This window comes from Magnolia sinica, chromosome 7, assembly GCF_029962835.1.
Source record: "Magnolia sinica isolate HGM2019 chromosome 7, MsV1, whole genome shotgun sequence".
NCBI lineage: Eukaryota > Viridiplantae > Streptophyta > Magnoliopsida > Magnoliales > Magnoliaceae > Magnolia > Magnolia sinica.
The window spans coordinates 83,851,105-83,878,682 of NC_080579.1; the positions used below are offsets into that span (position 1 = coordinate 83,851,105).

The 27,578-nt window shown below is 40.9% G+C and overlaps 1 protein-coding gene across 1 annotated transcript in view; it reads right to left on the reverse strand.

Moving 5' to 3' along the window:
- Positions 1-27,578, reverse strand: part of LOC131251572 (nuclear pore complex protein NUP155) — a 76,751-nt gene that overhangs the window by 10,464 nt on the left and 38,709 nt on the right. The window contains exons 7-12 of the mRNA XM_058252343.1: positions 16,296-16,543; positions 15,739-16,162; positions 15,149-15,351; positions 14,655-15,012; positions 1,732-1,950; positions 849-1,177 (exon numbers count right to left, since the gene is read on the reverse strand). Of these exons, the coding sequence (XP_058108326.1) occupies positions 849-1,177; positions 1,732-1,950; positions 14,655-15,012; positions 15,149-15,351; positions 15,739-16,162; positions 16,296-16,543 (1,781 nt within the window). The remainder of the gene's footprint in view (positions 1-848; positions 1,178-1,731; positions 1,951-14,654; positions 15,013-15,148; positions 15,352-15,738; positions 16,163-16,295; positions 16,544-27,578) is intronic.

The window sequence follows — 27,578 nt, forward strand, 5'->3', positions numbered from 1 at the left end:
GCTTTGATACCACCTTAATACTGAACAACTAACCACTTGCTCTAAAAACTCGAACTGATAGAGCATGACGAATCAATCCCGTTATCTCATAGCCCAAGTGCCACATCCCATGGTTTAGACCTCGGTTAAACGCCCCTCGTGGGCACCACTTCACATGAGTTGCGCTACAAACGAGCCACCCGCTTCGCATGGGTGGGGCCCGCCTCACACGGGCTGCCCGCCTCGAGTGTGCCCCTGCATCCCACAGGCCACGGTATGAAAATGCCCCCTGCATTACTAATGTAGCTTTAGTTAACCATTGGGTGAAAAGCTAGGTGGTTTCTTGGGCTTTGGGGCTATCCCTTCCAAGGGATGTAAAAGGAGATTTTTGAGATCATTAGATCCTATCCTCTAACTTGGCCGTGTCCTGAAAAAGCAAGCGTGACCAAGGTTGCCTGGATCATGGGTCACTTTTGTATGTGGTACAAGAACAGGCACACAATACGCCACTTCTCCAATATGTGGTACATTAGGGGTAGGGAGTGTGCACCACTCCAATACATTCACTGTATGCAATATATGAATTCATATTCCAATTAATATATGAAATGATGAATGTTATTGTTAGACCCAGAATGGTATATTATAATTTATAACTAACTAAATGTATAAAAAGTACGAATTTACACTAATTTAATCAATAGTAAGAACAAAGAGCATTAATTCTGTTTGCTAAAAATAGCGATATGGATCGCAAATGATTCACAATCCGGAACACTTGATCTAGAAAGTAAAACGCAGGGGGGTTTTGCATTTTAGGTAACATTGAGCATGACATTATATTTCCTGGAAAAAGGAAGGAAACTAACCTATTTGCTGCACTGGTGATTTTGTCTCGAACCCCTTGATTCATGACAGATGTTTGCCCCAGCTTGAATGTTCCACCAAGAATGAGGGAAGCTCCTGTTGTGCTTGTGCCCATTTTTTGAGCCAGTAAAGACATGGCCCACTCACGAAGCACCACAAGCACTGACCGGAGTAGGCGTAACCTGAGCTTCAGTGATGGAAAAATAGCTCCATTTGTTAACAATTTATCATAAACGCTCAATACAGGTTCAGCTGCACCCTTGCAAGCTGCCAGAAGAGCCCTCGCAACATCCTCATCCCCGACAAGTTCAGCTCCTGAGACAAATCGCTCCTGCAAAAACAGAGCCTCTTCATCAAAAATATTTTTAATGCTGAAACCCAAGACACAAAATCGAGTACCAATTCTAGCATGAAGTTTGCTAATTCCAGAAATGTGTAGGTTTCAGACTCTCAACATTACCAAAGGTTCCAACATGGTACACGTGTTCGAAATCCAACCTGTTCACCAGATCAATCCTGTCTTTATATTCCTAGCCCAAAATCAGACTAGCCCACTCATTGTGTGGACCAAAGCCAACAAAAGAATTGACTGCTAAAACTTGGCCAAATTTCTATTTGAAGCCCCATTAAATGCACCATGGCCCACTGCTGAATCCACAATCCTGATTCTTTGGCCAGGGCAACCAAACAGGGGCTCATGTTCCACATGCCAGCTTGGAACAAGCAGCAGAATGTAGAGAGGCCAGGATCCACACTTGTAGACCTAGCAATAATCTATTTGCAGTTTCCCAAATGTGTGTTATTTATAACAAATTAATAGGTAAAGCATAGCTCTGACAAGGTGCCAATGTTATGAAGATGCTTGAATAAATGCAAAAATGTTACCAGTGCTGCCTTCTCAAGATGAAGACACAGATTATCTAAAGGTAGGGAAGCCCCATCTCCAGGATAAAGCTGGGATCCCACCCTCTTTATCACAGCGCAAGCTTCTGCAACACCACCCCTTGAAAGAGCTTGATCAAGGAGTCTAGCCCAGGTTTCTCTAACGATAGCACTATCAATGTCTCCAGAATAATTTGCAAAGTTTAGCATTTCCAGGCATATCTGGGAGCAGAACAGAAAGTGCATGGAGTATTAGTTAACAGCCGTTCAAAAGAAAATATAAATTAAGACAAAAATAACTAGGCAATGAAAGGGACAATTCTGTAATATCAAAGTACAAAAACTAGACAATTCTAGATGCAAATTCTGTAAAGAAAGAAGAGACAGAAAAGTTTCATGTGATAGAGAGAGCAATACGGAAGGGAAAATAAAGGAAAAGAATGAACTTCAACAACCAGAAAACAATTTAGAGATTCAGTATTACAAGAAAAATTACCAGAAGAAAGCAAAAGAAAATGAAAATGAAGATCTATTACTAGAAGTGTATTTTGGATATCTATATCCCAAACAGTGTTTTAGATAGCAAATAGTTTGCGGTGTATGTTCATTCCTTTGAAGCATGAGGCATAAGCTACATAGCGTGTAGAGTAAGCTACACGCTACTTCCATATTTTTAATCAAGGTTGTGCTTGGTTGCTCCAATTTCATGATATCTTGCACCAAATTAGACTGATTAAGAATGAAATTTCATGATATTTGGTGCAACCTAAAAAATAGGAATAGGCAATGAAACCAATTTAATGCTGTTACTTATATTATTTTACTAATGGGGTCCCAATGGAGAGATCAGTTGAGAGGACGAGAAGGAAGGAGATCATCGCAGAGGTTCAAAGAGGTTACAGAGAAGATTTACATTCCAATCATTGGCAAGGAAACTCAATATAAGGGAGTAGGGAGGACGGACGTGAGAAAGGTAAGGGGCTGGTACAAAATGAAGAATCACAGTGCGATCAGGGGCAAGGGGAGGAGGGATGGACAGTAGTGTGGAAGAAAATAAAAGCTAAGAAAAGACAAACTAGAGATTGTGAAACCTGGGAGCTGAGATTAGTCTGCAACACTATTCATCAAAAAGTTCCTAATTGAATGGAGAGAATGACATTTCCAAAGGGCTTCCAATAGTTGTGGAAAGGTCATAAAAGGGATAATACTAAAGAAGAAAGGTTGGATGGAGGCCCAAGGCTTTGCGTTTCGGAGGATGAAGTCATGGGAAGAGGTGAAACGAGCAGTTATAGTGTTTAATCTCCAAATTGCATGCTAGTATTAAATCATGTGTCCTGCATCAGGTGACCTCTGAGGCACATCAGAAGAAGATGACGGCCGGTGGAGCATGAAATGTAGAGAGAAACGCGGCAGTACACTACATGCAAGAGTGACGTGTGGCAACCAAGGTGTTCCGTTGCGGTATAGGTGGGCGTAGTGGTGCCCACCGTTACCGATACGGATACGCTTCGTATCAGCCGATACGGGGCCGTAAAGGGGTGTGTAACGGTGCCAAAAAAAAAGGGTCAAAAAATTATGGAAAAATATCCATTAAATTCAGAATATTCTAAATATTCCAAATATGCATTCATTTATAATTTGGAACATGTTTATGGTGGTGTAACGGTCCACTCTTTGGTGAGAATGCTATATCGGGTTGTCTAACGGATTTATGAACCTGACAACCTGGAATTAACTGCAAACCTTTTATATTTAGTTTTCTAATTATATATTATCTATATAAATTTACTATAATGAATGTAATACCAAAACATCTTATATTCAAGTTTTCCTTTTATTTATAGTGCTAGTGCATTGCATACTTCATGACTCACATACATTTCATTTCAATATATAGAGTTTAGGGACTTTTGTATCCTATTATGTAATTCATATACCTAACAATTTGATATCATTTTCCTCAATGAATCTTTTAAAAAATTAAAATTAAATTAGGGTTAATAGTGTTGTCAATTCGGGGCTGATTAGGGGACCATTTGATGCCCTAAACTAGCCTCAAATTAATGCAATCTATTGGCACTTATCCCACTAATGGATTGGCGGTCATTTATTGGAAGTGAAAAATGAAAAATATCAAATGGTCCTATTTCAGAAAACAAGTATCTGCAAACTGATAGTGAAAATTATTCAAACAATTTAATTTTGGGATTGTGACTTAGCAACGATGGTCCCAAATTTTAATTGGTTAATTTTGAGTTGATATATACCTCATGTATAAATTTTTAGGGCCATGTACGTGGGGCTCACTCAATTATGTATTATATATACATGTCATCCATCCATTTTGTCAACTCATTTAAGGGTATTGGAAAAAAAAAAAGGTAAATCCATATCTCAGGTGGACCACTAGTTGGCCAGGCGGGCCACCTCGATGTATTTGTACATTCATGCCGTCAATCCGTTTTGCCAACTCATTTTAAGGCATGGTCCAAAAATTCAGGTAGATCTAAATATTTGGTGGACCACTATTGAGCATGCCTTTAAAAGTGGGGCCCACCTCAATGCCTTTGTTGTATATCCATGTGGTCCATCCTTTTTGCCAACTTATTTCAAGGCATGGACCAAAAAATGAGGCTGATCCAAATCTTAGGTGGATCACAAAATAAGGATTTAATTCCCACCATTAAAAATTTCTTAACACATTTTATTTTGGGATCAAGCTGTAAGTTGTGTTCTCCCTTCATCAAGGTGAAGGTCTATGTGACCTCATCAACAGGTTGGATGGAAAATAAACATTATAGTGGGCCCTAAGAAGATTTTAACGGTGGGCATTCAATCCCAACTGCGTGGTCCAATTGAGATTTGGATCCCTTCATTTCAAGGATCGTGCCTTAAAATGAACTTGAAAAATTATGGATGGCAAGGATTTACTATACATAAATCAAGGTGGGCCCCACCCCCCACGTAATAAAACAGTGCGTGTGCACTCTGCAGCGTGCACTGCAGAGTATTAAAAAATAAAATAAAATTGTGTGGTTGTTTCACAGCCACGCAGTCCATTCGTTTTTTCTGGAGAGTGAAAAGAAGAGAGGGAAATGAAAAGAAAAGAGGGAAAAGAGAAACGAGAGAGAGAGAGAGAGAGAGAGAGAGAGAGAGAGAGAGAGAGGAGAAGGAGAAGGGCAGCAACTACCAACTGTTGCCGCCATAGCAGCAGCACCACTGCAACCCAATAAGAAGAAGAAGAAGAAGAAGCAAAGGAAAAGAAAAAAAAAAAAGAAGTACGTTATTTTTTTTTTCATTTTCTCCCATTTTCTTTAGGGTTATGGCTCGTAACAGTTGTTGGTACTATAACAATTGTTACGATACCGTAACGGCCATTACAGCCCCGTAACGGTCATTACGAACCCAAAAAACAAAGGTGCCCCATTTCGGGGCCATATCGGGTAACGGTTGATACTGTTATCGTTACGTATCGGCTGTTACGGCCGATAAGTAACCGATTTTGAATACCTTGGTCGCAACCATGGCGACAAAAGAGAAGAACGAAGGTTCTCAGATGATGACATGTGTTGGATGATGGTTACAAGGGAAAGGACGTGGCAAGGAAGAGGAGATTCGAAGACCACGTTCAGAAGAGAATATAAAGCTTGGTGCGCTAGAGGTAGTATATGGCAACACATGTGAAGTGGAAAGCGATCAGATGCAGAGAAATGGCACTATAAAGGAAGTTCGAAGTATGCATTAAAAGCATCGAGAGGGGGAGCTTATCCTAGCAAATGCAACACTAGGGGAACATGTGGAAGTCTTATCTAGAGACGTACATGCAATCATTGACTCCCCCATTTGCACATGTAGGGACTCTCTTCGAGTTAATAAGGTCCCCATCAAAGACAACTTTTTGGAGTGAGAGGAATGGAGAAGCAGAACCAAACGCAAAAGGCAAGAGCTTCCCCTTGAAGATGTCAGACGAAAGCAAGTGGGGACATTAGCAATGGCCCTTAGATTGAGATGATGGTGTTTCAAGACTCGGTGAGCATAGAGAGTTCAGAGATGCAGGCAATGATAGTGTTGTTAATTGACAGACAGTCTTTGAGTTTTGAAGTAACGAGCGTGGGACCGCTACAAAGTATGGGTGAACCTTCCTTCAAGGCATTAGACATCATACCCATCCAAGAAACATAAGGATTGTTGAGCTGTGAGAAAGCAAAGAATTAACCAAAGTGGGACAGAAGCTAGAGGCAGTGCAGCAAATGGTGGAGTCTCTAAAGAAGTAGAGAGATGAGATGGATAAAAGAGGCGATAAATATAGTGGGAAGCAAAGGAGTTTCTTTCAAGGATTGCGAAGAAGATTAAATAGACCTCTCCAAGTTCGCGAAGGAACAGGGGATCTAAAATGACAGGTGGAGGAATCATGGGATGACGACATTATCGCCAGGGGGTGGAAGGGAGTTGGAAAGGCTCGAATGGACAATCAACTTTGATTCAGAAGGTCCAAATAGAGTCAGGAAGAAAGGGAAGGGGACCAATGTTGTGCATAAATGAAGATGTTAAGTTAGATCATCAAAGGGTTGGGTGTATGGAGAAGAGGGTGTAGATCAAGGACCTATGCACCCAAGCCAAAGTTCAACTACTGACACACTAGGAAACCGAAATGCAGGACGATAAGAATTTCATGGAGTTGGTCTGGGGAATAAAAGAGAAGGTATGGGTTGCACTAGACACTGAAGGTTGAAAAGGGGGAACTGTCGTTATGTGGGATTTGAAGGTATGGAAGCAGGAAGACTCGTTTTTTTTTTTTTTTTGAAGACACGGGGTGTCCCCACCTCTTTTTGAAGTGAGACTAATCCATGCGGATACACATAATCACCTACAACCACGTGTAGAAGTAGGAAGACTCGTGGTGCGGCTAATTTTCAATTTTAATATTGTTGGAAGGTGCAACTTCTGGTGTACAGTGGATTTCCAATTCATCTTACAAGACGAACCTAGCAAATCTCATATCAGAATTCTAGGAGTTAAATGGGATAAGTAACAGGTGGCAATTACCATGGGAGGTAGGGGGTGATATCAATGTGGTGAGATTCACTTTCCAAAAGTCAAATGGAGGAAGTATATCAAGAACCATGTGCGATTTTTCGAATTTTGTTAACATGATCGAAATGGTTGATGTTCCAACAAATGACGTAAAATTCAATTGGGAGTAATGGTCAAGAATAATTGACAAAGTCAAAGCTCTACAAATTCTTGTTATTGTCGAATTGGGTGGATATGTTCCCCCTTCTAAAACAAAGAGGGCTACTGAAATCAGGGATCTGACCATTGTCCAATAAATTTAGAAGTGGAAGAGGATAATGGGGGGTCCAAGCCTTTTAGATTTGAGTTAATGTAGGGTTTCTCGGACCAAGTGAGAGAAAGGTGGAGTTCGCTACAAGTTGAAGGTTATGCAAGTTTCAAAATATTTAAGTTACAGCCAGTGTTCGAAATATTGGAATCGCACAATGTATCGCACCCTTGGGATACAGATACGTATCAGTTATCGCACGGGATATATCATTTGTATCGCATAGTTTATCGCACTTTTTGGGAAACATGGGGAAATATTGGGAAAATGGTTGAATTTTTTAATGAAACTTTGGGGATTGTTAAAAAAGACCTCCATACACAATTTTAAATCATAAAATCTCAAAAAAGAATGGCACATAATAGGTTTCCTTTGTAGAAGATCCTAAGCTCTGAGTTGTCCGATTGAACTAAGACAACTATATCCAGTATCCACCCCGTCTATCTATTTTTATATATCATTTTAGGACATTATGCAAAAAATTAAGTAGATCCAATAATCAGGTAGGCCATATCATAGGAAACAATGGTGATTGACCATTAGTGGGCCACTTTAACTTTGGATATGCTTCACTTTTTGGGCTAAAATCATAAAATTATATGGTAAAATGGATGGACGGAGCGGATAAAATACATGAATTATAGTGGCCCCACAGAGTTTACTCACTACGTGATTCCCACCCCAGACGGACGCGGATTTCCTGTGAAAGCCTTTCCCAGGAAGTTCTTGCACCGGGAACCCAGATGGGGCCCACTGTGATGTTTGTGAGAAATCCTCCCCTTCCATCAATTTTGTGAGTTCATTTCAGAACAATATGCCAAAAATGAACCGTATATAAAGCTCAAGTGGGCCGTGCTAAAGGAAAATGTGGTTAGGGAAGTTCCTACCGTTGAAACCTACTTGGGTTCGACAGTGATGTTTATATGCCATCCATACCGTTAATAACTTCATTCCTGCAGGGATGAACTGAAATCACAAATATTAGCATGATTCAAAACTTTCATGGCCCATGAATATTTCAACTGTGGACATTCAATTATCACGTTTTCGGCCCACTTGAGCTTTGGAAACGGTTCATTTTTGGCATCGTGTCCTAAAATAAATTCACAAAACAGATGGACGGATAGGATTTCTCACAAACATCACAATGGGCCCCACCTAAGTTCCCAGCGCAAGAACTTAATGCGAAAGTCTTTCGCAGGAAATCCGCGTCCGTCGCAGACGCTCCTCCGCTCAAGTTGTCTGGACGGTTCAAAGTTAAATGGGCCCCATACTAATGTATTTATTATATCTATACCGTTCATGCATCTGGAGAGATCATTTTAGATCAAATGAGTAATATCCAAAGCTCAAGTGGACCACACCACAAATAGCAGTGGGGACTAATTCTCACCGTTAAAACATTTGTAGGGCCCACCATAATGCCCACCATAACGTTTATTTTTCATCCAATTCATTCATTAGGTCACACAAATCTAGATGAGGAGGAAAAACAAATATCATATCAATCCAAAACTTTTGTGACCCCATAAGGGTTTCAATGGTAGACCTTTAATCTTCCACTGCTGTTTTCAGTGTGGTCCACTTGATCTTTGGATCCGTCTTATTTTTTGGCTTAAGCCTTACGACGAGCTCGCCAAATGGACGAATGGTTTGGATATAACACATACCTCATGGTGGGGCCCACAGAACTCGGTGATGACGTCAACACACCCGTCGGTGGTGTGCGGTACACCACTTATTCCAAAAAAGGGCCGGACGCCCTTTTTTTCTCAACAGAGAGGGTTCCGGCCCCAAATATCTCCCAAATCTTGGGATTCTGGAGAAGATTCTCCAGATTTCGACGAGGATTTCCCTTGATGTCGCCCAAATACTCGGATTTCTTCGGATTTTGATGGATTTCTCTGCCAAATCAAAGATTTTGCTTGCACTAACATACGAAAGAAGCTTCAATTGGAATGGCCCACCAAATGGAAGCTTTCGATGATGACGATCTCTTGTACAGGTACCGAAATCCAGTTTCTTGTTTAGTTTTTTTTTTTTCGATTTTTTCGGATAATGATAGTTTCGATTTTTTTTTTCAATTTTTTCGAGGAAATCGCGAGATATCCTCGAAATATCGTGCGATATCAACGATATATCGGTCGACATCTGAATTTGGGATTTTTTGGTATCTTCCGGGGGTTATCGGGGGTGTATCGTCTCGCATGGGTGTGATAAAGATAATATCGGCCGATATATCAACCAATAGTATCGATCGATATTTCGAACACTGGTTACAGCTACTAAAAAGATAACTAGTTGGGTTGAAAAAGGAAGTTCTAGGAGAAAGGGAGGAAATAGAAGCCATATTTAGGAAATACAAGCACTAGATGTGAAGGAACAAGGTGAAGATTATCGGCAGAAGAACGGGCAGCAAGGGTTAAGCTCTCACAGAATATATGAGTACGTTGATGGAAGACAAGATCGAATGGAGGCAACGCACACGTGCCACGTGGTTGAATGAAGGAGATAGGAACACCAAGTTTTACCACAGTATTGCAAGCGTTTGAGCTAAACATAATGCAATTCATAGTGTGATGGTGGACACAAGTTTTAACTCTATTGTGCAATTCTCTGAAAATCTATTGACGGATGAGGGATGGAAGAAGCCTCAGTTGAATCAATTAGTATTCAATCAGTTGTTACTACGGGATGCAAAAAGTCTGGAAAAGCCAAGTGTGATGGAAGAATTGAAATGGCAATGGAGTCAATGGGCGGGGATAAAGCTCTAGGTATGGACGTGTACCCCTTCGCCTTTACCAAATGTTTTAGCATTTACTAAAGGGGGACCTTTATACTTTTGTTACCAAGTTCTGGAAGAGAGGTCGCCTTTCTCTAGGGCTTGGAGCTTCATTTAGTGCACTTATTTTGAAAGAGAGGAGTCTTCGGGACTTTTGCCTAGTAAGTTTGATTGGTGGACCGTACAAGAACTTGCAAAGATTATTGCCACAAGATTCCGAGCGATTCTGAATGAAGTTATATCGGAAACGCATGGAGCATTTGTTTCAGGGAAACAAATACTAGATAGCACCCTTATTGCACACGAATGCCTGGACTTGAGACGGAGAAAGGGAATAAAGGAATCTTCTGCGAACTAGATATCGTATAAGCATATGACCATGTAAATTGGGGAATTCCTCAATCACACGTTGGGAAGATTGGGATGCGGTTAGGATAAGTTGGATTAAACAATGTGCGAGCTTAGGAAGGTTTTTTGTGCACTTGTGAATTGATCCAGGGGGCTTCTTCCGAGCATCAAGAAGTTTAAGGCAAGGTGATCCACTCTGCCGCTTTTTTACTTGTAATAATAGTGCAAGCATTGAACAACGTGTTGGATAAAAGATAGGAAGCAAGGCTGGTGAGGGGCCTTGGGATGGGAGGGGGCAAGCCACTGATCTCCAATCTACAACATGTAGATGATACCATCTTGTTTTGTGAAGCAAAACCAGCCATGGTGACTTGAGAAAGTTGGTTAAATGTTTTAAGGTGGTTTTAAGATTAAGGGTGAATATAGCCGAGAGCGAATTGTTCGGTGTGCACATGACTGCCAAAGTAGCAACCTTGGCAGGAATTTTTCTGGTGTAGTGCTGATGCACTTCCTTCAACGTATTTAGGACTACCCTTGTGTGAGCAAACCAGCAATGCACCTGAAGAATAAGGTCATCCAAAGGTTAGAGAGGAAGATGACAATGTGGAAAAGCAAACACCTTTCTTTAGGAGGCAGGCTGCTGTTGATAAAAGCGGCAATGTCAAATCTACCACTATACTACATGTCCGGCTACAACGATGAAAAGGTTGGAAAGTTTAGAAGAAATTTTCTAGGGCAAGGAGCAAAGATAAAACATAAATTCCACCTCTTAAAATGGGAAAAGGTTTGCAACCCATATATGGAAGGGAGAACAGGCATATGACAGTTGGAGCAAAGAAATGAAGCTCTGCTTGGTAAATCACTATGGAGATTTGGAAGGGAGGAAAGAAGACTGTGGAAGGAAGTTTGGCGAAAAGTATGGCCTATGGGATGGGGGGTGAAAACATCATCATTATATAGGGTGTCTGGGTTGTGGAAGGGAATTACATCAGTGACAGGCAGGTTCAAGGTCAACATGATTCTTATGAGATGGGAAAAGGATATGATTCTAGAAGGATTTACGAATAGGGGAGAGCCCACTTTGCATGGAATTTTCGTCTATAGCCAAAAGTAGCTGAAGACCCAAAGGTGACAATAGATAAATGAAAATCCTTTGAAGGTGACTCCATCCACAATGTCGTAGGAATTTATTGCCTGAAGAGATGGAGGAGTATGCTTGGCTATTAGAGTGGCTCTAACACTTTAAATGGCAACTTGGCAAAAAAGATGGAGCGATGCGGTCATTGGAGCGATCAGGGGCATTTTCAATTAGCTCCCTTTATGAATCACTAGGTGACCCAAATCCAAGCAAGAAAAGCAGGAGGCAAGCATTTGTTTGGTCGTGTGGTGCTCCTAAGGTGGCGGCATTTACTTAGTTGGCGAGGAGGAATCAGATCCTCACCATCGATAATCTTGAGAAGAGGGCTTTAATTATTCCTAACTTACTACATGCTATGTATGAAACAGGTGGAAACAGTAGCTCATTTATTCAGCCACTACACATTTGCTACAAAAGTTTAGGAAAGATTCATTGAATATTTGGGGACACCTTGGGTGATGCCGGGATCAATCATAGGCCTCTTATTGGCATGGCCTAGCAAAGGTACAAAAAAAGGAGATTAAGTGGCAGAAGTTAATGATGATGGCATTATTATGGGCTATTTGGAGGGAGAAATGCACGATGCTTCCAAGATAAATGCAAATTAGAAGTGGATGTATATAAAAGGGCAAAGATGAATGTAATCGGGTGGATTTTTTGCTCAAAGGATTTTGATCCAAATGATATGTTGATTCTAGCCGAGATGTAAATTTTCTATAAATAAAGCCTTTGTGCACAAATTATCAATAAAAGATTGGTAAATTTCACATGTGTATGGTATCAAAAAGATTAACTTTTTTAAAATTAACAAAATTTTGTTTTTTTTAAAAAGGAGAGGATACGAATCTAAGCAGACCACCATCAAAACACCTCCAATACAACCCCATTATAGCCCAAAAATATAAGCTAAAGACTCAACTTCCGAGGCATTGTAACAGGACACCCATCCCACCAAATCTAGCTCAGCTTGTCAAACACTTCCAAGACACTGGCACTTTTGTCATGGAAGCACCTATTGTTTCTTTCTCCCCAAATGGCCCACAAAACTGCTAAAATTCGCAAACGCCACACGAACTTGCAATTTGGAAGTAGAAAAATGTAACAAATCATTGAAAACGTTGATTGATTTTAATGTTGTACCAAAATATAACTTGTAATGTGAGCTATGTAGCATGTCGCATAGTGTACATAGTGTGTAGCATATGCAAATTATCACGTAGCATAGGCCACCCGCGACTTAATCTATTTTCATGAGCTACGTAGTGTTAAAGCTAAGCTATGCTACGTAGTGTAAACTACACACTACATAGCGTAAGCTATTTAAAACGGTGATCCCAAGTAATTCATGGAATCTTAACCCTTGATGTCCAAGATTTGACTTTTTTTCAGGAGAAGGATATTCACGTCAGCATTTTGGTAAGACAAGGGATCCGAAACCTCAGGAAAAAGGTTAAACTCTAGGGCTGGCCAAGTGGGCATAGGGTCCCAGTCACAAACACATCAACTGTCAGGGGACTGCTCAAGATGCTCCCACAGTGAGAACTGATCACAGCCTATGAGTTGGGGATGGACTTGGAATGGCCTCCTCGAGGGCCTTCTCAGACAACAGTCAACTCTGAAGAGATACAGATAAATTACTTAATATAAAGAATTGTGATGGTCCCTACAGATGGCTTGTTCCAGGAACCCTACCAATTGGTAAAAGAGGTGGGTTGATGTCTGATGGTTGAGTAATTGTAAAGCTTTTTGACAATCAACCATGTAAAAGCAAAACCTAAGCTGATGGAAGAAAGGCTAAGATCATGATTTTTTATGATTCATATGATCATATTCTAGAGTAACATCATAGACTTATGATTCTATGTAATTAAATGGCAACCAAAAGTCATATGTGTATGTTACAAAACTGGAAAGGTTAACGACTCTATAGGTCAGACTCAGGAGGGTTATTTTAAATGTTTGAATTGGGTAAGTAAGCTCTCTTTGTAAATATAAGTAGGTTAGACATATGGAAATGCAACTTTGTAGTTTCCTCTTAAAAAATTGTGTTTAGAAAACCTTTCAAAAAGAATTTGCATTTAGATAGCTCTAGTGTTGGCTGTGTTTTTTTTTTTTCAGAACTTTGCTTATAGTTGCACAAAGCTTGAAGGGAAGCAGCATTAGAGTCGGGGGTGACGGCAGGAAAGCATCTATTTCAAAGTGCTACAAGTACAATAAGCTAGGAAGCAGGAGTGCAAGTCCAAAGCTGGAAGGAGATTTGAGCTGAAGGTTCGGGTAACTAAGAGCCTCTATTAAAGTAGCACATGACAACTACAACCCCATCTCCGTAGTGGGTATATAGCTCTCCACTTCTTTTTTGTGGCACTTTAACACACTTTGAAGTCATTGAAAAAATAAATAAATTTGTCAGCTTTGTCTCGAGCATTTCAGCCTGCACTAAGACGCAGATTTTTAGGTTTCCGTTGCATCATACCCAACAAGTGATATCAAATTTCATAAGTTATCACTAACATGAGTCAATTACAGTTGGTAATACTAGAGTAAATTGGAGGCCAGTTGACAAAAGCAGACAAAGATACTTGATTTTGCAGCGATGTAATGATGGCTCATTTGGTATCTCAACGATCAATGGTAGGCAAGGTTGTGTATCCCGCACGATGGCCATGGTACCTCTGACATATCTATGGTGAGTATAATTACAACATTGCTTTTTATTTTCTGAATTTTTATTAGCAAGGTCTTAAGATGGTGTTCCAAACTTGTTTTCGTTTTGCATTTCACTGTGTTTCAAGATTTCTGCGCACAAATATCCAAACTCCCATCTTGAATTAATGGATAAGCTTTCCTCAGCATAGAAGACAGGAACTCCCATTTTGAATGAACAGAATAAGGTTTCCATAAGCATCACACAACAAACCATATGAGTAATGTCTCATAGCTGTACGTACAAATGGGAGCCATCAAGAAGACTTAGTGAAAAGTGTGAAAGATCAACTGGAGAATAAGATCGAATGCTACTAGCTAAACTGTAGAAAAGCAAATTAAGGGATTCAATCCCTTTTTCCTTTAAATGATAATGTGCTTATTCTGAAGAACATATTAAATTTTCACAGTAATTCCTATAATAAATGCATGCTTGTTCAGGTGAAAAGTATCAAAGTCAAACAGAAAGAATCCACCTAACCCATACTAAAAGCATTCTTACCGTCTCGAACAACAATATCTAGTTGCAACAGAACAAATATTAAATTACTAATAAAGGAAACAGTGGACAGTTTACAACTGCTAATCACAGAACCCTTGCAAAGGAGACGTACCTCCCAAAGCTCAAATGGAACTGCATATTCATTATATAATTGGGTAATACTCTTCAAATCTAGTGATAACTCTTTAGTTTTGTCTCTAGCAGCATTTGCAATATTGGCATCAGCCACCAGGTTCCTTTGGGGGGAGGCATCATCTGAAGGTGACCCATTAGTGCCAGAAGAATCTTCCAACCTTGATGCTATTGCCTCCAATTCTTCTTTGATTTTCATTTGAAAACGAAGAACCGCAAGCTTCCCTTCAACCAAATCCAACAATCCATTATCATAACTACCCTCAGCAGAACTTCCAGGACCACTGATGCTACTGGCGTTTTTTGCCTGCAGAACAGCATTAATGAGGTACTGGCGCCTGGTTTCACCAAGAAAGCACACATATCAGACAAATGCCACCAAACATCTTTCAGTCAACTCAAGGCTCAGAAAAAGCTCCATCTTCTAAAAATATAGAAAGCCATGTCAGCATCATTAAAAAACAACAAGCAGACCTCTGTTCTAATGTAGGGCCGTAACTTGCATTAGCGTGGCGCCTTTCTGCCAATCTTAACAAGACGTGAGCTGCAAGGATATGCTGCCGCTTCAAGACATAATACCGTGCTAGAAGTTCAAGATACTTGGCAATGTTAGGAGTAGATTCCTGCATATGCCCTATGGGAGAAGCCGCTGATATTATTGTGGAAATAGCCTGAACCTACAGAAGGAAAAATGAACTTATAAGAGGCAGGAAAGATTAGATTCGGCATTTCCAAACCCTAAGATTGTTCATTCCATACCAATAAGGACAACTAGAAATTATATGGATTGTTAAAAGCACTAACAGAAACACTAATTATGATCAAATTGCACCTGCAAAATGACAACAATCATTTTAGGAGTGGTAATAACACTGCTCTTTAAAAAGATAACGTTAAACACTATAGCCAATGCCTCTGATTTCAAGCATATCTGCACGTGTGCAGATCCTTTGTTCAGAGTTGTTCGCAGTGAATAGGAACAAAATAGAAGCTTCAGAAAACCTTGAGAATTAATCTAGATAAACAATATCGAAGCTAAGAATAAAAGTTCAAGCAACCCAAACCTCTTGTATCGGCTCCCGGCCAGCACTCTGCAGAAAAGGTACTAAATCAGAACCTCCATACTCCAACAATTCATTTTCCAGGCCCATATCAATCATCGCCCTGTACAAATGCTCGTGAAAGGCTCTGTCAGGCCACTGAACACTAAGTTGAACAATCTGGCGAATGCATGTATCCCGCGAAGCCTGATCAAGGACAGGTCGTGTACCAGCAGGTCGAACAGGAGTGCCAAACTCCCTCTGTGATCCTCTGCCAACATCACCCTTTAAAGAACGCAGTGCATTGATGATTATCTCATAGCATTGCTTACGTTGAGCAAGTGCATTTTCTCGGCGGCTTGCATCAACCTTTTCATTGAGAGCATCGCCTGATGGATCAAGAGCCTGAGCTTTCTGCAGTGGTAATTGGACAACGGCTTCATAAAACCTGTAATAATAAAACCAATCACTCCAAGCATTTGACAATTATGCGCCAATTATCACTGGGGAAGGAACCATATCAGAGCTAAAAAGAGAAAGAAACAGCATGAACTACAGACAATAGTAAAGAAAGCCGTGACCTTAAGTCTTCAAATCGTTTGCATACAGTGCCCAAATCTGCAGAGTCCGGAACTTTGGTTAAGAAGCTGAAAGCATCTCTTGCAAGTTTGTCCTTCTCCTCAGCATCAGCTGTGACAGCAGCTCTCTCGAGACACTCAACTGCTAGGAAAAATTTGTAGTCCGATTCATTGTAATAGCTAGGACAACCTTCCCGTAGTTTCCCACTGATATCATCGACTGTCCCCCTTCCATCAGGACCCACATAATACTGGAGAAATAAGAACTAGTTAAAGTAGCAGTATATAATCCACCAGTTAGAGTGCATTGAGCAAAATTTTAGATTATCCGTGAAATGAAATGGTCAAATGGTGTTAGAATTTTAAATGGTCATTCAGTTGGTCTCTATGGGCCGTTTGGGCTTTAGGAGAGATCTTTCCTACATTAATTGAGCAAGGAGGTAATCTTGTAATTTTATTTTTCTTTTAGTGAAAGCCTAATAAAACATAAAGGTGTGCATGTGTGGAGGCTGGGTTGCTTCAGCTGTCCCACTCCTCTCTTCTCTTATATTCTCTATTTCCATTAATTCCTATATTTTGCATGAATTTCCATGGTATCAGAGCAAATCTGCATGTGATTCGCGCCCAAATCTCCTGTTCAAAACCCTAATCTATAGATAATGTATTGGAGACCCCCAAAACACTTGTATGCTGATTGGACCTCAAGGAAAGAGTCTCTCTTCATTTTTTTTCGCAGAAAACATGTTTTCTGTGTTTTCATAAAGTAAATGGAATTGATGGCATAGGGAGCATAGGAGCCTCGAAGTGAAAATTATCACTAGCTGATTTCCCATAAAGGTTATGTTTAAATTGACTTTCTTCCGTCATTTTGTGTTGGAAGCAGTTTTTTGGTAGAGTTGTGCTGTTTGTAACATAGTCTTGAAATGCATGAATGATGTCGAAGTGGATCCTAGATGATGAAGGGCTGGAAATCCATATGTGATATTGTTATGAGGTGCACTTGCGTGTGAATGTGATCATAGACCAGCTGTTTTTCTGTATACGTTGTGTTAAATTAGTACCAGGGTAGCTATGGAGCCAAACAATGTAATTATTGCTTGCCTCATCACTAGGAGAAGTGAAACACACCACCTAAGGACACAATATTGTTCGCTTTGCCCAGAGGGCTCATGGCTTTGTTCTCGGGGTTGCCCCCAAAACACGTTGTATCCTTAAGGTGCGAACCCCACATATAACTACCACAACTTCCTACGACTCTTCCGATGTGGGACAAGTTCAACCCCCACTGCGTACACAGTAGCCTGCCAACCACTGGTAGCTCGCCCAGGCCCTTAGGCCCCACCCACATCAGCGTCCGCCCACGTATGCCCGCCCACATGTGCAACAGTGACGGGGCATCACAATATCCCCCACCGAAGGCAAAGTCGTCCTCGGCTCTGATACCCTATGAAACGCCCCACCCAAGGACACAATATTGTCCACTTTACCTAGAGGGCTCACGACGTTGTTCTCGGGGTTGCCCCCAAAACGCGTTGTATCATTAAGGTGCGAACCCTACATATAACCACCACAACTTCCTACGACTCTTCCGATGTGGGACAAGTTCAACCCCCATTGTGTACACAGTAGCCTGCCAACCACTAGTAGCTCGCCCAGGCCCTTAGACTTCGCCCACGTCAGTGTCCACCCACGTGTGCCCGCTCACATGTGCAACAGTGACGGGGCATCACAAGAAGTGTTTGGTTTAATACATCTACAACATCCGTGAAACTGAATGGCCTCATCACTAGGAGAAGTGTTTGGTTTAATGCATCTACAACATCTATGAAATTGAATGGGAAGAATTATCTTCTTTGGGCTAAATTTGTTAAAGTATTTCTTTTAGCCCAAGAAAATGATCACTTCCTCGCAAAATCTAAACCAGAGGAATACAATCATAGGTGTAGATAATGGATGTGTGATGACACCCATATTACATCTTGGTTGTGGAATAGCATGGAACTTGAAGTGAGTACCAATTTGGTGTTCTTAAATACCGTGAAGGATGTTTGGGATACAGTGAGAAAGATGTACTCCTTGAAACAACATCGCTTGGGTATATTAGTTGTACAAAAGATTTTCTCGTTCCAAAAGGGGGATAATGAATCTGATGCAAGACCGATGCATGAACCAACTATCATGTGAGATCAAGTAACAAAACTAAGGTAATTAAAAATAAATAAATAAATAAATAAAACCTTTCCATTAACATCACAAATACTACAAAAACCAAAAGAATATCATGCATAATCCTAGCCTAGGTTACCAAACATCGCCACACAAGATCATTAAATAAAGAAAACTAGGATCTAATGGATGTAGGGACATCCAATTAGCATAGGGAAAGCCTATCTCAAAGTAGAAAACCTACTATATCCTAGGGTGAAATTAGGGTTTTAGGAAATTGGGAAAATATAGGAATTAGGGTTTATGGGATCAAATCGGGTGAAGGGATTAAAGGGTTTTATAGGTTAGGATGTGGGAATTAGGGTATTGGGTAGAAGGGGTTTAAGGATTTTGGGTGAATTGAAGAATGTGAAAAGTTAGGGTTTGGTAATTTGGGAAAGTAGGAAAGTTAGGGATTTCTAAGTTTAGTGTTTGGATTGTTGATGACTAGGGAAAGTTAGGTTTAGGAGAAGATGAAGATTTGGGATGGCAGAATCGAAGAACTTCGAAGAAAATACCTTGATGGAGAGTAAATGGATAAAGATGTGGGGATAGATGGAGACCCCGCACTTTCATTGATGAAGATTAGCCTCACACCAATCTCTTCCAAATCACATGGAAATATCTTCAAATCTCATGAAGATAGAAGAAAAAGAAGAAAATGAGCAAAAGTAATGCGGGGGCATTTTCACCCCGGGCTCGAGTGGGGTGGCCTGTGAGATGCAGGGGCACACTCGGGGTGGGCGGCCTGTGTGAGGCAGGTGGCTCGTGAGATGCGGGCCCCACCCGTGTGACTCGGGTTGCTCGTGTGAGGCGGTACCCATGTGATTTGAGGCCCACGAGGGGGGTTCAACCAAGGGCCTAACCCATGAGACGTGGGGCCTAGGCAATGAGATAAAGGGATTAATTTGTCATCCTCTAATTGTAACGTCTCGGAAAAATCCGTACAAAGACCCGAGTACCACCTCAGGCAGAAATCACTAAGGACCGAGTCCTTTGGAAATTAGACGAGAATTAATTAAGTACTAAACTGAATTAATCGGCAGATTAGCTTCAACCGCTTTCTATACGATCTGTAAGACCCAAAACTAGTAGAATCGCTAATGCTACATTACCTAAAAACCTATAATCAATCTCAAAACTCAGTTGCTCTCGGGAGCATCTTGAAACTCCGTTTTGGACCTGGACCGCTCGTCGAAAGTCCAATTAACGCAAAACTATACGCTTACGACCGCCTCACTGGACTTGACAACCATCTCGGAAATCAAGTCCAAATAGTATCCCGAAACGCACAACTTGAGCCCGGAGCGAAGTGTGTGAGAAACGCGAGTATCTTTAGAAAATAGATGCAAACTTAAATAATCTGGGCCATTCGCTTGCAGGCCAAATCTAAGGTTTCAAACCGTCAGATACTGACCCAACTACACCCTCAGATCAGGGAAATTTCCCTACACAGGTCAGTGTACTTGTACCCCTGATCGAGTGTCGACAACCGTTGAACTGAATTAGGTCCACCGCGGTTGATCCATGAATCTGATTGGATCAAAAACTTAACCTGACTTAGATTCAATGTCAGGAAACTTTCCTTGGACCGTACGCAGAAAATGGGCCTCCAGATGTGCTCCGTTGGACCGAAACAGGTGCTCTTTGGCTATAACCTAAGTATACCATGGCCCTGGGGCCATTGAGACCCATTCTGGGCCTATATAAGGACCTTAAACCCTCTCTCTCCCATGCCATACGAATTCTATAAACCCTAAGGGAGAAAAGAGAGAAAAGAGAAGGAGAAAGTAAGGAGAAGTGAGCGAGAGCTTGAGATTGTTGCTGGGATTCAATCATGCCACTCCACGTGCTGAATCACCCCATCAGTGTCGCTATACCGGTGATACCGATTCCGTTTTGGGTAAGAAATCCTAACCCTAATCTATTTAAGGTATCCAAGTTGATGAATCGACGAAATAGCTAACCTATTTCATGATTCAGGTAACCGTTGTGTCATAGACAAAGACGTGGTATTCAAACTGAGTTCGATACGAGTATATCGGCGAAAGGTGCAGACTATAAACATTTAGGTTATGGTTTTCAAGGCTTTCAATGGCAGTTAATGATTTATGACTGACTTGATTGCTATCACATGTGCTTAGTTACGATGTTTCCGTATGTTACATATATATATAACCTATGTTGAATATAATGTATTCTATGTGTTTGTAGAAATGTCTGAATGAATATGGAATTATGATTTGTGCTTGCCATGCTTATTAATTGAGAATATATGATCGTTGTATGCGTGGCAACTCCTTTGTAAAAGGATTCGCCATAATATCTATTATAACTAATACACTACATGTGTGTTGTAATGTATAGTCTAAGTGTTTGATCAATTGTCTAAATGTGTAATTGTTTGATGAAATGTATTTATTAAAGGTGTTGAGATAAGAGTCTCAATCACCTTAGCTATTCGAATAGATTTCTCCATGTAATTTACATTAGGCTAAGTGATCCATGTATGAAATGCTTATGTATGATGATATGTACACTATGCGTTTGTTAAAATGCTCAAACGAGGTTTATATTTGGATTGGTTATCACATGTTGTCTTTGACTATCACAAGTGAATGCTACTGCTTTAGAGTATGATTGGGGCTAAGATGTAGTCCAGGCAATCAGTAATAGCCAAGGTGTCCCATATCGGTATGGGTTGGCGTAACGGTGACCTCCAAAACCGATACGGATACGGGGTCGTAACGGCGATACGGGGGCGTAACGGCCCGTAACGGCGTAAACAAAAAATTTGCCAAAAAAATATAAAAAAATGTATTAAATCCGGAATATTCTAAGCATTCCAAATATGCATTCATTTATAAATTGGAACATGTTTATGGTGGTGTAACGGTCCACTCTTTGGTGAGAAGCTGTATCGGACTGTCTGATTAATTTTTGAACCAGGTAACCTGAATTTGACTACAAAATGTATATATTTAATTTTCTAAATATCTAATTTATATACTTAACAATTTAATATCTTTCTCCAAGTAGTTCTTTAAAAAAATGAAATTAAATTCAGGTAGATGGCGTTGCCAATTTCGGGCTGACTTGGAGGACCAATCTATGCCCCAAATTAGCCTCAAATTCATGCAATTTATTGTCATTATCCCACTTATGTATTAGTGGACATTTTTTGGATAGTGAATCATGAAAAAAATCAAAAGGCCCTATTTTAAAAAATAAGAGTACACAAAATAACAATTAAAACTATTCAAATAATTTGATTTTGGCATCGTGAGTTAACAATTGCAGTTTATAATTTAATTGGTAAATTTTAAGTTAATATATGTCTTTCGTACAATTTTTTAAGGCCCCAAATTAGGCGGGACTCGGATTGTGAAGTGTAGCACACGTCAAAGTTTTTTTGGCCCCACCCATGATGAATGTGTTATATCTAAACCGTCCATTCATTTGACGAGATCGTCTTAGGGCTTGACACGAAAAATAATACAGATCTAATTATCAAGTGGACCACACTGCAAAAAGCAGTGGGGGATTGAACGTCTACCATTGAAAACTTTTTTGGGATCACAAAACTTTTAGATCAATATGAAATTTGTTTTTCCTCTTCATTCAGGTCTTTTTGACCTTATGAACAGATTGGATGGAAAATAAATGTTACAATGGGCCTACGAATTGTTTAACAGTGAAAATCATCATCCCCGCTGCTATTTTTGGTGTGGTCCAAACAATCTTTGGATACGATTCATTTTTTAGGTAATGCTTTAAAATAATATTTAAAAATAGATGAACGGTGTAGATATAATAAATACATCACCGTGGAGCCCATAAAACTTTGATCTCCTTTGAACCGTTCATACAACTTGGAGCTCGAGGAGTGTCAGCGCTCGTCTCAGCGTGACACGTACCTACAGCAGCTTACGCCTGCAAAAATAAAAAAATTAAAAAAAAAAAGAGAGGGAAACCGAAAAGAAAAAAGAGGGAAAGAAGAGAAGAAAAAAGAGGGAAAGAGGGAAAGAACAAAGAGAGAGAGAGAGAGAGAGAGAGAGAAGAAGAAGAAGGAGGAGGCCGCAGCAGCAGCAGGGCCGTAGCAGGCCGAGAAGAGGAAGAAGAAGAAGAAGAAGAGGAAAAGAAAGGAAAAAGGTAAGGTTTTTTTTTTTATTGTTTTTTTTTTCCAAGGCCCGTAACAGCCGTTACGGGTCAATAACGGCCGTTACGCCCGTAACGAGCCCATAACGGCCGTTACGTGTACAAAAACGGGACTCGGCCGATACGGCCCCATATCGCGTACGGGTACCACTGTTACCGTTACGTATCGGCCGTTACGGCCGATACGTAACCGTTTTGGGACACCCTGGTAATGGCTTCTATTCGAGTGGCCGAACTAATTTCGCCACGTTAGACACATTCGAGGAATCCAGGTCGTACGCTGATTGTTGACAGTGGTTAGGCCACGCGGAGTGCTTACACGCTTCATGTCGATTGATTCAATGTGCGCTCGTACTAATCGGACTTGTCAAGTAACCTGATTGGCCTATTGTATGCTTAACTTGTATGGACGCAACTGCTTGAACCTAAGGTACCAACTTGCCATTGAAAAGCCTGTTTAACCTTGGTACCTCGATCCGCTAAGACTCATGGGTCAGGTATGATGGTATGGGACACCGTGGTCGAGCTGTCAACCTACGCTAGGGTGACGAGCCTCCCCGTAGTGACCAGTGAGCAACCCAAACTTGTGAGCCGAATACGGTGGTATAGGACATTGTATTCGAGCTGTCAGCCTACACTAAGGTAACGAGCCTTTCCCATAGTGACCTCGAGTATACACTAGAACTACGTTAAGGTGACGAGCCTTTCCGTAGTGACCTTGCGTATAAACCAGGCCTGCGCTGAGGTGACGAGCCTCTCCCTGGCGACCTGGAACATGCCCATCGTATGTGATTGACTAGGATTGACGACCCTAGATGGATCATTGTTTGGGTAATGATATAAGGGAGGTACCTTAGCTTCCCGAATCTGTTGTATGAATAAGCCTAAATAAGAACTTGGTTAACACAATCATGCATCCGCATTGCACGGTGCTTTGGCGAGGAAGTGCACAAGTCTGGAGTGGTGCATGCCACGATCGTGAGATGATGTCGCTGAGGGAGTGTAGGCGAGGGCATATATCATTATCGCATACCATTCCTGCATTAACAAGAGTACTTAGGATATGATTGTTGTACTGCATTATCAATACTGCTTGATTGAATTGATAACATGTTAACCTTTGCCTTATAGCTCCACTGAGTTAATCACTCACTCCCACTCTGGGACAGTGCTTTAAAACACCAACCAAACCCTGTTGTAGTTGCAGATGATGACGAGGCTTTCGTGACGGAGCATGACTTCTATGATGACGAGGAGTTCTCCTATATGCAGCTATCAGGCGGGTCTATGTAGACCATGTTCTGATCGACGGGGTTACAGGGATGCTAACTAGATGCCATTACACTTGTTATTTTGTATTTTGGAACACATATGTATATTCATTTTGTCTATCTTGGGAGTATACATGTATATATTTAACCTGGTAACGTGTTCACACTCTAGGGACCTACAACAGTTTATATGTTTTATATATCTATCACAGTCTTCCGCTTGCTTAAATTTAATCGTCTCTGGAGTGTGATATGCTAATTTAGTTTAATCTCGTTCATGTTTAATGTACTAACACGGACGACGTTAAATCATCATTTTCTATGTTGCATAAGTGATGTGTCGGAACTTGGGAGTTGAGCTTTGCTCAACCCTCAGATTTCGGGGCGTTACACTAATAGTTCGAGCTTTTAGAGCAAGTGGTTAATTGTCCTACATCAAATTAGTATCAGAGCGAGAGGTCTCGTGTTCGAGACTCCTCACCGAGGGTGATTAATGCGGGGACATTTTCACACCAAGCCCGAGTGGGGTGGCCTGTGAGATGCAGGGGCACACTCGGGGTGGGCGGCCTATGTGAGGCAGGTGGCTCGTGAGATGCGGGCCCCACCCGTGTGACTCAGGTGGCTCGTGTGAGGCGGAACCCATGTGATTTGGGGCCATGAGGGGGGTTCGACCGAGAGCCTAACCCATGAGACGTGAAGCCTAGGCAATGAGATAAAGGGATTAATTCGTCATACTCTAACAGTTCGAGCTTTTAGAGCAAGTGGTTAATTGTCCTACATCAAAAAGCTTCTTCTTTTTTTCACAAATCCAATGAGGGAGAAAGTCACACACCCACCCTCTTTTTATAGCTCCAAGAAGTTTCACTAATTACACTAATCACCGTCTTGTGAATTTTAACGAAAATATACATAGTCTAAATAAAATCAACTAAAAACACTCACAATAACGTCCAAACATAACATAAACAAAACTAAATCCTATAAGCTGATAAAGTCTAAGAAAAACTAGTGTGGACGATCCACGATCAATGGCCCAATAATGTGATCCAACGGCCCCATCGTCATGTCCTTCCAATCCAACGGTCTGGATCCCTCCATTAAGCAGCTCATGCGCATGTTCCCAATGTGAAGTCTTCCAGATGCTCGCACATGCACACGGGGTCTTCAATACGATCGTGAGTACTCGCCTAACCACAGGAAAATCGGTGCGGCCCGCCTCCTCTGATACGTACGCAAAGGTGTATGCGCAGTGATGTCTTCATTAAAATCCCTTGGTAAATATTTTGCCAAACTAACTGGCATGCTGGAAGAACTCTCTATATATCATCCCATTACTTCAAATGTATCGCTTATAAAGAAGCAGTTGGAGGATATGAAAGTTGTGAAACTCTTGCCTAGCTCTCCAAAAGAATATCAGTCTACTACAGATCATATTTTGGGTGATATATCAATCCCTTCAGTTGTAGAAGTCTATGTTAGGCTTTGGAGAGTCTCTCTTGCAAATGACTCTGGCAATGCATTTTGTTACACTAGTTCGCGTGGAGGTCATGGTGGAAAAGCTAATCATGGTATTTTTCGTGGTGGTAGAAATGATAGGGTGCCAGGAGGAGATAGAGGTGGTCATGGTAGAGGAAATTGTGCATGCACTCACTGTAACCTAACTAATCATTTTGATTGTTTGGACTTCTGTTGGGATCTTCATGTAAAGCCATCAAGGGCGACTCAAGCTCGTCGTTGATGATGTTTCTATTGATGTTAAACCCACTACTTCTACTTGTTCAAATGTCAATGGTGGTTAGATTAATGTCACTTTATCACTGGAAGAATATGTGTGGTTACTCTCTTCTAGTAGCTCTATGTCCAACAATGTCCCTTCCACCTATACAGTCACTTCGGCCCTGTTTAGTAAAGTGTCTCTTGTAATCTCATCCCTCCCCCTGGATCATCAATTCTGGGGCATTAGTTGTCAGGTCATATCTTTGGTGACAGTAGTTCTTTTTCTTCCTCTAATTATGTTTCTTCCAATATATTTGTTATGTTAGCTGATGGTACCTTATCCAACATTGTTGGACTTGATCCTGCTCATCCTAACACGTTTGTATCATTATCATTTTGTCTTGTACGCCTCCAAATTTCCTTTTAGTTTTTGTATCTACGAGTAAAATAACAGAATCTCCAAATTGTTCTGTCACCTACTTTCCTTCTTGCTGTGTTTTTCGGGACCTCAAGACAAGAAAGACGATTGGTGGAGTTTGTGACAGGAATAATCTATACTATTTAGAGAGGGTATTTGTAGATGTTGCGTTACTTCCTAAAAGTCATGCATCTAAATGCCATCCTTGATTGGGGCATCCATCTCTCTAAAAATTTTAGACTCTTGTTCCGTCTCTTCCAAAGGTGTTGAGTTTGGAGTGCAAAACATGTCAGTTAGGTAAACATCATAAAAATCATTTTCCTTCTTAAGGATGGACCAGCTTGAGTCCCCATTTTGTTAGGTTTTAACTACTTTGATTTTTCCATTAATGATTATTCTCGAACGACGTAATTATATCTCATGAAAAATATGTCGAAAGTCTTTTAAGTATTTCAAAATTTCTAGAGTGAAATAAAAAATTAGTATTGTACAAACTTGTGCATAATGCTTTGGATTTTATCTCAGAATCTTCAAACTTATTTACAAAGTCAAGCTGTTAACCATCAGACCTCTTGTGCTTCTACACCTCAACAAAATAGGGTGACCAAGCGCAACAACGGATATTTGATTAAAATTACTTGTGCTTTGTTATTAGAAATGAACACTCCAGTCTTCCTGGTACGATTCAATTCTTTTTTTTTATTTTTTTGAAAGATGACGATTTATTATTAGAGAACTCGCAAAAAGCAAGAAAAGAATACAAGAGAAGGAAGCCAAAAGAAAACACCCGACAAGAAGCAACCTAAGCTGACTTGACAAGGATAGCCCAATCCCCCAACAGAACTTCAACCCTTGAGATCACCCCCGTAACTTCAAAGCTACGGTTTTCAAAACAACGTTGGTTCCTAGCTCCCGAAATAGACCACATCATTGCCATGAGGGTGAGTCTCCACTTGGCTTTTCCCATCCCACCAACTCTATCACCATGCCATACCCAAAGCAACTCCTCGACACAACTCGGCATCACCCAAGCCATGTTAAACAAAGCGAGAAAATGACTCCACACCTTAGACATGAAGGAGCAATGGATGAAAAGGGAGTCGATTGACTCGCCATCCTCCATAGACATCACGCAAATGTTAGGGAGGATGATTGCCCTTCTCTGTAAATTATCAATGGCGAGGATCCTTTTAATTCCCACTAACCACACAAATGCTAAAACACAAGGAGCCCCGTAGGAGCATTGATGAAACAAAGGCAACCGATGACCAGAATTAGAACCCCTAATCACGCTAACAAGCGACTTAACCAAAAAGACACCATTGGAACTTTTAACCCATATCATCAAGTCCTCCTCTTGGTTGGCAAAGGTAACTTTAAAAAGTGTCTTCGGGAGCTCGAGCAACTCTCCCTCTTCGCTTTCCGAAAGACTTCTACAATAAGGAGGTGCCCAAACCACCGAACTCCCATATAGGGAGAAACAGTCCGCCACCGTGATGGAGCGATTGACAACTACAC